Source organism: Varroa jacobsoni, unplaced genomic scaffold (assembly GCF_002532875.2).
Source record: "Varroa jacobsoni isolate VJ856 unplaced genomic scaffold, vjacob_1.0 scaffold_1228, whole genome shotgun sequence".
Lineage (NCBI taxonomy): Eukaryota > Metazoa > Arthropoda > Arachnida > Mesostigmata > Varroidae > Varroa > Varroa jacobsoni.
In genome coordinates, this window is record NW_019214130.1 from 188,657 (window position 1) to 198,094 (window position 9,438).

At 37.2% G+C, this 9,438-nt stretch overlaps 1 protein-coding gene across 1 annotated transcript; it reads left to right on the forward strand.

Annotated features, from left to right (window-relative positions):
* Nucleotides 1-2,453: 2,453 nt before the first annotated feature.
* LOC111267845 (putative methylmalonyl-CoA mutase, mitochondrial) lies at nt 2,454-8,540 on the forward strand. The gene is given in 9 exon segments (XM_086971462.1): nt 2,454-3,274; nt 3,467-3,622; nt 3,625-3,669; nt 3,672-3,866; nt 3,968-3,981; nt 4,155-4,331; nt 4,668-4,801; nt 5,300-5,346; nt 5,349-8,540. Coding segments are annotated over 9 exon segments (1,020 nt in total). The 5' UTR covers nt 2,454-3,075; the 3' UTR covers nt 5,402-8,540.
* The last annotated feature ends 898 nt before the right edge of the window (nt 8,541-9,438 follow it).

Here is a 9,438-nt window from a genome sequence, read left to right on the forward strand (position 1 = left end):
CACAACGGAATACAGCAGGTGAACATGCTGGTATGAGCAGACGATATCTCAACGGCTAGTCGATGTTATCAATAGGCTGTAGAGAGAAATATTGGGAGCGGACGGAAGCTAGAATTTTACCGGTCTCCATATACATATAGCTGGCATGTTCTAGCAGCATCGACTTGACTTGAGGTCACCACGGATAATCCGTGATAGGGTTGTATATTTGTTAAGGTTTATTCGTTACATTTCTATGTACTCACTGTTTAGCCGTGTCGCCCTGCACAGAATCGACAGCGTATGCTCGACGATGATATTAATAATACGAATAATTGTAACGTTTTGTATAATGTTCATAGGAATTCTTCATCTAGTCGACATTGTCGAACAGCTGCGAGATCGCCTCAGAGAGAAGTTGATCTGGAAGTTTTGCGCATAAGCCATGTCTAGTTAAGCTAGTCGAGCTGTACGCCGAAGCGAACATACGAATGATTTTCGACTAAATTCGTATTACAATTGATGAGTCGGATGAAATCAAAATAATGGTAGTTTCCATCTGCTTCGTCTCAGTTTTAATGCTCTATGAGGTTTTTTTCGCCTGTGACTATCTCATTTTTAGTCTACACAGGGGAAAGTACACTTGACGGGCCTTTCATGTGACTAAATCTAATATGTGGTCCTGACTGTCCCCTTAATAGTACTGGTGCTGTGCTTCTCTACGGTGTTCACTAGTAGGATTAGGTCAAGGATCGCCCTTTTGTTGTGCCGATACATTGGGCAGAGGTTTAGTGAACTTGCTATATGAAATGAAAAACAAGGAGAAAGCGTTAGAAACAATGTAATTTCCAGTCATTTGGCTGTAAAACATGATGGAAAATACGATCAAAAGTGATTTGACTTGTAGGCACATAAATTTCCAATCTAGCAGGGCTATTATCTCATATGCGAATCAACTTCATCGGCGTAACCCTGAGTTTGTAGTTCTTTATCTGTTGTTAAAAGAAACGACCTCGTGCGTCGTTAAACAGATGGTAGGACTTGAATCATACAACGCAATCCAAATGATTCAAATTATGTCAGTTCGAATCATTTGGGCAACGCCATCCCGTAGATTTGAAGGACACGAGTGACCCCATATGTGACAAAGCGCATGTACCGCACACATAAGCAAGTTTTCCAGCAAAGTTAGGACAATGAGAGGGGTGCGTGTGCCATTGGTTGAATATTGATGTCAATCGCACTTTGCATTTTATCGTTGATTTATAAATAATGTACCGTTTATGTTAATTGTTAGTTGTATAGTATAGCAACACGCTTGGTATGCATGTTACCGTAGCCGAATTGACAAATAGCCTGTATAGTCACACATAGGTCACATCAGAAATCTGTAATAAGCTGTTTCTAGTGATTAATGTTAACCCTTTTCTTTAGGTTTAGTTAGGTACGCTAGTTACCTTAAACTTGCATCAGCAAAATGAATCGGTACACAGAATCGTCACTGTGCTATGGTCTAGTGCACGAGGACATCATGTAAGGAACATGCTGAATATCAAACGTACGTTGGCTCTAAGGGCTACTAGAATGGTGAAATTTTAGCACTAAATATTGCATGTCTTTCAAATTTTCGATTTTGTATTGTCGTGCCGTTAACCTTCGAATCTTGGTAGAACATTCAATTTCAAAAATATGAGAAATATTATACAACGTTACACCACGTTTGTATCCCCGAAACATACACGAAAATGTATCCAATCTAACTGAATCAAAGTTTAATTGCCTATTATTATGATATGAATTGAAGCTGAGCCATGGTATAACTTACTAGAATTATTTTGTTGTGCATTTTTTACACCTAAGGACATTTAGATAGTATAATGCATGCGTGGGTTATGATACGAAGGCGCTAATCATAACAAGTAGCATTCTAGCATCTTAATCAAAATCATGCTATCTGTTTGTAAAACCACATGGGCCTGTGTCATTGTATAAATGGATTGTTCAGAAATAAGTAATTTTTGTTCTGCCTGGCTGATGCGGCGATTCACTAGGAAGCCTATCATTTCCATTTACCCAGAGTGTCTAAAATGTCATACATTCTGATTTCGACACATATGAGACAACTTTACTCTGCACACTTCCACATACTCCTTTTTTATAATTACTGATAGCGGCACCGGTATCTTCTTTAATATCAGAGTACCCGTCAACCTGTACGAAAGTTATTGTAAACTACAAACTTTTCAACAGTAAGCGATTCATTTTTGCTTGGAACCTAGCATTGTGTAACTTGTTCATAATAATAACAGTTAATGACGTTTATTATTATTATAGACATTTTTATAATACGTTTATTCTGTCACAATAACAGCAGCGGCACAATGACTAGCTAACTCAATAATACTGTTATTGACAATGTCATAAAATGACTAGTGCACATAATAAGCTTCGAGTTAATGTTGAAACCGCGTATATTTACCGAATGAATTGAATATCTTTACATATACAACCAGTCCTACATTAGTAACAGTTTGGAAATTTTATGCAAAATGGTACTTCGGCCTTTATCCATCTGAACTACGATGGTTGAGCGCAGTTGACACGACTATCTACGACACGTCTTTGCAGACCGATCGTGGTAAGGTCCGACAATTTATTCCGTACGGCGGGCCGGTTTCTACAGGCAAGTATTATGTAAATTGCATTATGCGGCATTTTAACATTTTTGACCTGGGCAGGTGATACATTTGAATGTCCACGGGAGCCTTTGTCTCAAACTAGATTAGAAAAGAGGCTATTATTGACTAACTTATTTGAATTCTAGTAGAAGGTTACTGTGATTCAAGAAGTAAACATTTTCTTGTCTAGAGTATCTTTCTAGCTTCACTTAAAAAAACAAGCCTTGAACAAGATCGGTAACATCAACCCATTTGTTCCTAGTTTTTTTTCTTTATTCATTAAATACGTTTAGGTTTGTACTTCTTTAAGATTCCATTCAAGATCGTTTATACGTATGGTAACGTTTTGCAACTATTTTGGAATGTTTCGGTTTATCAGAAGTCCTTAGGCTGGTCGGGCGTGGACCGTGTGGATAGTATGATGGTTTCTCAAACGTCCAGAAGCCTAATCAGTTTTGCAAAAACATCAAAACCCGACAACGGGTGTGCTTTAAATTTAGTAACTCAATGCGGTTATGGCTCAGATAATCCCCGAGTTAGAGGTGATGTCGAAATGGCTGGTGTAGCAGTACACGAGTACAGGACCTTAACTCAAACTGATGCCATCATAAAACTTTTATGAAATTGTTTCTTAAATGGATAGTTGCTTTTGAGATTACGGATCGATTGTAGCAGAAAGAAAAATAGGAAGATATTCCGGCAAAGCAAAAAGTATTGTTCTAATTTCATTTACTTTTGCGTACATGGAACTATAATCATTTATTGTTGCAACAACAACTATAAGAACACAATAATATGGAGGGTATGAGGCCGCTGTTGGATGATGAAGACTTTATCAAAGATCTCCGCGACAAAGACAATTAACGGTGTCGTACTTGCTGTTCTGGCGTTCTTTATCGTGACTAAAGGAGAACAGTGCATTAAACGAAGTTTCCTAGCTGTAACGATTAAAAATGGTACCCTGAAGACACGTATATCTAATCTCCTAAGCGATCAGTGCGGACTGCCGGAGACATGTTAGTGCCAACGTGCCCAAGTTTGCCCCATTCTCGATCTCGGGTTACCATGTACAAGAGGCTGGCGCGAATGCTCTTCTTGAATTAGCGCTTGCTATAATTGATAGCTCTAATTATTACCGCACCAATGTCAAGCCCGAAATGAACATACATGGTTCCATATCTAGGCTCTCTTTTTTTTGGAATATGATATGTTAAATATATGTAAAAATCGTAAAGCAATCTTTATTGCTGACCACTTATTTATTTTGAATTTTCTTCAAACACGCAGTCTGTTGTCATACTTGTTTTCAGATGAGAGGCCTTATGTCTGCTTGAAATCTTGACATTATTATCATCATTATTTTGTTGGCAAATCGACAAGCTTTTACAGATGCGAGATGTTTGGCAACTTTGGGGGTATTTGATGAAGAATAGTCCGAAAATTGAAAAACTCCTAATGTTGCGCTGTGAAACGTTAGGTTGACTATCAATCGCGCAGGTTTTGTACAACAACATTACGCGTACTACCGTTGAAGCAATATCAATCGTCTTCGGTAATACGCAGTCCCTACACCCCACCTCTTGTAATGAGGTTCATACTGTATTATCAAAATTCGAAATTAGAATCGCCCGAAACAGCAGAATCATTCCCCATGAAGAGTCGGGGGTGCTTAAGGTATTGGCCTTCAGGTCGGATCGTATTTGATAAAAAGTATTACAGAATAGCTAAGAATCCACGAATTTGGACATACATTAGCGGATGTAATTATTATAACAGCAGAGACTAACATCACAGTGTTATGACTGAGTGATTTGCAGAACCTAAAAGATGTCGTTCAAGAGCTTGATCAATTCTATTAAGTGTCACTGGCGTTAATTCTAGAAAATAGTTCCAGCCTCACCCATGGTTAAAAAAAATTTGTTAGTATGTTTATTGTCGTCCTTACAATTGCTTATAAAATATCCCTATGTTCATTTTCTTCTATCAATATAACGAAAACGATCACACTAGGAAGCACCGAAAGTCGTTAAAGAGACAGAACAAATAAACGGTATAGCCAAAGCAATCGCTTTAGGGATGCCGAAACTACTAATTGAATATTCTGCTATCCATAAGCAAGCTTGAATCGATTCGAGACTCGAAATTATTTTTTGAGTCAAGAGACACGGGCCAATTAGACTTCAACGGTAACGGAACGCTTGTTCGTGAGATTGTCCGAACTGATAGGTATAGGACTTGAGGTAGCGTTCGTACTTCCTAATAGCTGGTACCGGATTAACACCCTATCTTTGCTGTTGTTTACCAACCATGTCTGTGACCATGCTAAAAAGCAAGATCTACCGCTTTAAATCAACAACATGGTAATACCATAGCAACCGATCGACAACATCAATAAGACTCCCAGCCACGACAAAATAAGCGAGCCACTCGCCTTCGTTACCAAGAGGTACAATGACATTACATATTAGAAAACGCATTAGCTATATGTCGTTGGAGAAACCGTGTCGAAACCTAAATAGGTATGCAGTTTTCAATTGCAACGTAAAGTGTACCGTCGCAACGTTTGTATTCTAGACTCACTTGCATAGTCATATATATTTGCAGAGTGAATATTCTGCAAATTTCGCACTCCTAACATACAGAGCGAACCTGACGAAAACTGGCGAACATGATTTACTTGGCCTAGCGGTACGGCGGCTCGTGAGCGGGCTGTTTTGGGTGAAATCAGCCAAGTGATGAAATAGGTTACTTTTCACCAAAGATTATATAATCAGCAAAGCTTACAATGCTTGTAGTGAGTCTTTTTCTCTATAGAAAAGCATAATTTCTGAATTTACCTGTATCTGATGATTTTGATGCATTGTAATTCTTTAATGTCTTGGAAGGCTATTGGTTAAATAGCACGTAATACAGAATATTATAGAACGAGCTCTCTTTAATCTTATGAGATTTTGTGTTTTGCTTTTGCACAAGATTATTGAATTTTTCCTTCAGTTTTAACTGTGTATTCTTTTTTTTGATAAACATACACTTGTAACAGACAATCTTGTCACTTATTTCGTTTGGAGTATCGATATTAAAAATTAATTTGTCGTATTTACTCGAACCGGTTGGACGACCTCGTTCGTACTGAACTGAATAAGGTAATCAAGAACTAACGACGATTTTTCACCTAGCAAGACCGTTGCATAGCACCTTGCATCTGCAGTCACTCTCGGTGACCTTTTTTCGTTTCTCAACCAGCTTATCTGTTCCATCTTGCCAGAACTTTCGATGTTGATAAACTTATCCAGCCAGTTATAATCATCTTGTTTATTTTCAAGCGTACTGTAACAAATTTCATTTCCGATTTGAAAAGTAATCCACCTAGACAAGGTCGGGAGGTTATTGTGGGTGCTCAAGAAATCCCTTTTCTTTAGCAGTCTCCGGTCTTGCGGAACGGTTTAACAATTTTTGCCATTTAGAGTCTGGCATTATCATGGAGAAGGCTGACGTTGCTTGTCTATCAGAGAAAGGTTTGATGCAGCCTAGATCTTGTACTATCAGACCATGACGTATTTCGGTCTCTACAGAACTCAATTCACCTAAATTCAATGAAGAAATGCAAAGATCACCTATCAAAATTTTTATGCTCATCTTGTTCTGCAGTGATAGAGCTATGATGTTGCCAGAAAAATGGCAGAAGGTTAATAAGCAATATTAGTTTAATATAAAATATACTTGTGTCAGTTTTGGTTTAAAAACGGTCGATACTTTCTCAAAAATCCAATATTTTATAGTGGGTTAATTACACTTTAAAGATGTTACTGTCTTCTTTACATTTGAGTTATATCAGATTCCGATTTGATCACTCTAGTATAGTGATATTTTACTAGGAAACAATATAAACACACGAGGAATTAAGGCGAACACCTCAAGATGAGCTAGCTTCAAAGACTTTTGAATGTCATATTATCATTTCGTGGAAGTGACATTGGTCATGGTGTGTATTATGATCACAAGAAAAGGATCATTCTCTAAATATAATTTTACCTATTACTAAATATAGTTTTCTTTATCAAAGCAATAAAACAATTTTTCTTAATATTTCTAGAATTTATTTATAATTTAGTTTAAAAAAGTCGACATATCTAAACGATTTAAAAAACTCTAGCAAAACAATGGATAATTTTATTCCAGCTTCAATAGCGGCTATAGTGAAATTATCCACTGCTGTTTTAAGGACACTATACCAGAAACATACGTCGAGGAAGCCATCATGGTTGATTACCGATTTGTTATCTCTCGATTATATAATTGACTCTCAAGATGTTTCCACGATTGTTTATATGATATACTAACAAAACCACTTGCCATATATTTTCTCCGAAGAGCTGCGACCTTCAATTTATGGAGCAACGAAAAAACAAACCGAAACGTGTATAGATAATCTGTTTTTATACTCCGTGTGTCTGTAGTTAGCATAGCTTTAGCAATTAGATAATCTTAATATTATCTAGTGCTCTGATCCTGTTTTCTAAGCTGTAAGTTTCTCCAATCCCAATGCTCCAGCAGCTCTATATAATTTTTTGCACAGACAACTTCACTTGGTATTTATGTAGCCCACTAATTTATTCGTTTTCAGATGTTGATTCAGCATCCAGTTCCTAACCGGCACTCGATATAACAATTTTACAATCTTTTTTTTCTGGAAAGGTTTTCATTCACCTCAAATAACTCATATCAGGAATCCTTTCAGGAATCGCTCCATTACCAACAAGTAAAAACAGAAATGTATGAGATAAAATTAACTAACAATAAGTACACGTAAGGGTTAAAAAATACCCTTCAATTATTAGCTGAGAATGCCGTAGAAAGGTTAGCAAGGTATTTTGCGTACTGGATGTATGGTATCTGGCGGCATAATATTCGAAGCAACTAATCAAATGCGATTTGAAATCGGTTTTTCTTTACTGCTCAATTCATAAAGTATACTATTCAGACTTATTAAAATGTATTATAAAACATGTTTTGCAATTATTATTATTATTGTGGACACCATTGCTGTTATTTGACGTTAAATATGTTCTGGGAAACTATCATGTGATTATAGGTCAATGTCAGTCTTTTTAAGCCGTCTAGACCCCTGGGCTTTTATGTCAGATTATAGTTTATATACTTGTAACTCTCAAGGTAGTATGAAATGCGTCAACAACTGTATGGTCAACGCCAAATGGAGTGTGCATTCTGAGGGTTTTCTTCTGGGGGATCAAAGATAACGTCTTGATGATCGAGACGCGCTTAACAACACACACGCCTGATGTGACATGATCTTGTACATTACTATATTTTAATTTATTGTACTATAAGGGTTCTTTGCTTTCCAGTGACATTTTTAGCATACACACCTTCACACTACGATGTCTGTTCAAAGTGTTGTCGTATGTTGGTTCTCTGTTATTCAGTTCATGAAAAACAATATATTAAAGCCTTGTGCATAAAGACAAACCGATCCTCTATCACGGCAATGCTCGGCTTCGTTAAACACAGCAAAGCACGCGCTCCAAAGAATCGGACCTTCGTGCCGCTAGCGTATTTACCAATATTTGCCCTCGCCGTTATCACTTGCTTCACAATTTAAGCAGCTTTTTAGAAGAGCAAGTCATATGTAAGTAGACGTCGTATAACCAAGCTTAAGACGTCTTTATCTAAAGATTTGCGTATCTAGCCTATATGGGTGGCTTAATTTTGAGAATTGATTGAGAACTATGTAAATAAAATTGTATTGGAGCACTCACGTGCTTTCGATAATGTTTGAGAACTCAAACTCTAGAAACCATAGAAAGCTTACCGAAAAGTCGTTCTGTACTAACTGAGTTCGTAATTTAAAACTTCTTACGTTACACTAAGACTACCATCAAGCTAAATAAGCCCCTCTCGGAAACTTCCTTCATTGTAGTTCGAAACAACACTGAACTTTGGATACAGCGTGTATTCTAGTAATCTAAATAGAGATTTTCCTTATACGTTGTTTTCAAGACTGTATTTAAATAATAAGATATATACCATAAAGTTTCTAACATGCCCTGGAAGTGTCTTTTCTGACATTCATGTGTGTTCGATATACTAACCGTTCACCTAAACCACTAAAATTTCGACCAAAATCACTCACTATTCATTTTCGAAATATTTCTTTTTTAATCCGTAATTGTGTTTCCAGCGATATTGATAAGTTTAAATACATGAAAGTGTTTTACGAATACGCCACATATAAAAAATGCCTGAAAAATCAAGGTTTCGACTGACCCAAGGGTCCGAAAAATGCAAAAGCTTGAAACGGCTAAAAAATACACAGTGCGAAAGGTCTTAAAAAGGCTAGCTATTGGAGCTTATCTGGACAACCAAAGTAACAAACTGGTACGCTCTTCTCTAAATCGGCCATTGAATTCTGTGTGAAAATTGTTTTATGCCAATCTGACGGATTTTTGGGTCTTTTAAACCTAAATTCTATTGAGGATCTTCCCGTTTGCTTAATACGAATATTTTTCACATTTTCAAAAAGTGGAAGCTGACAGTAAGGTAAACCGTCGATATCGGGCGAAAAGGAAAGTTCTAGACCCCGTTGACGCTTTGCTCAGCCCGAAAAAACTGGACAATAACTGATTTCAAATTGCAAAAAGCTACGCACTGTTCTGAAGCTGTTTAGCTTATCTTAGCACTAAAACTGGCAAATGAACGCATGCCCCCTACCCCAAGCAGCCGCTAGAATGTAGTCGGATTCAGACGCAACACGCTATAATCT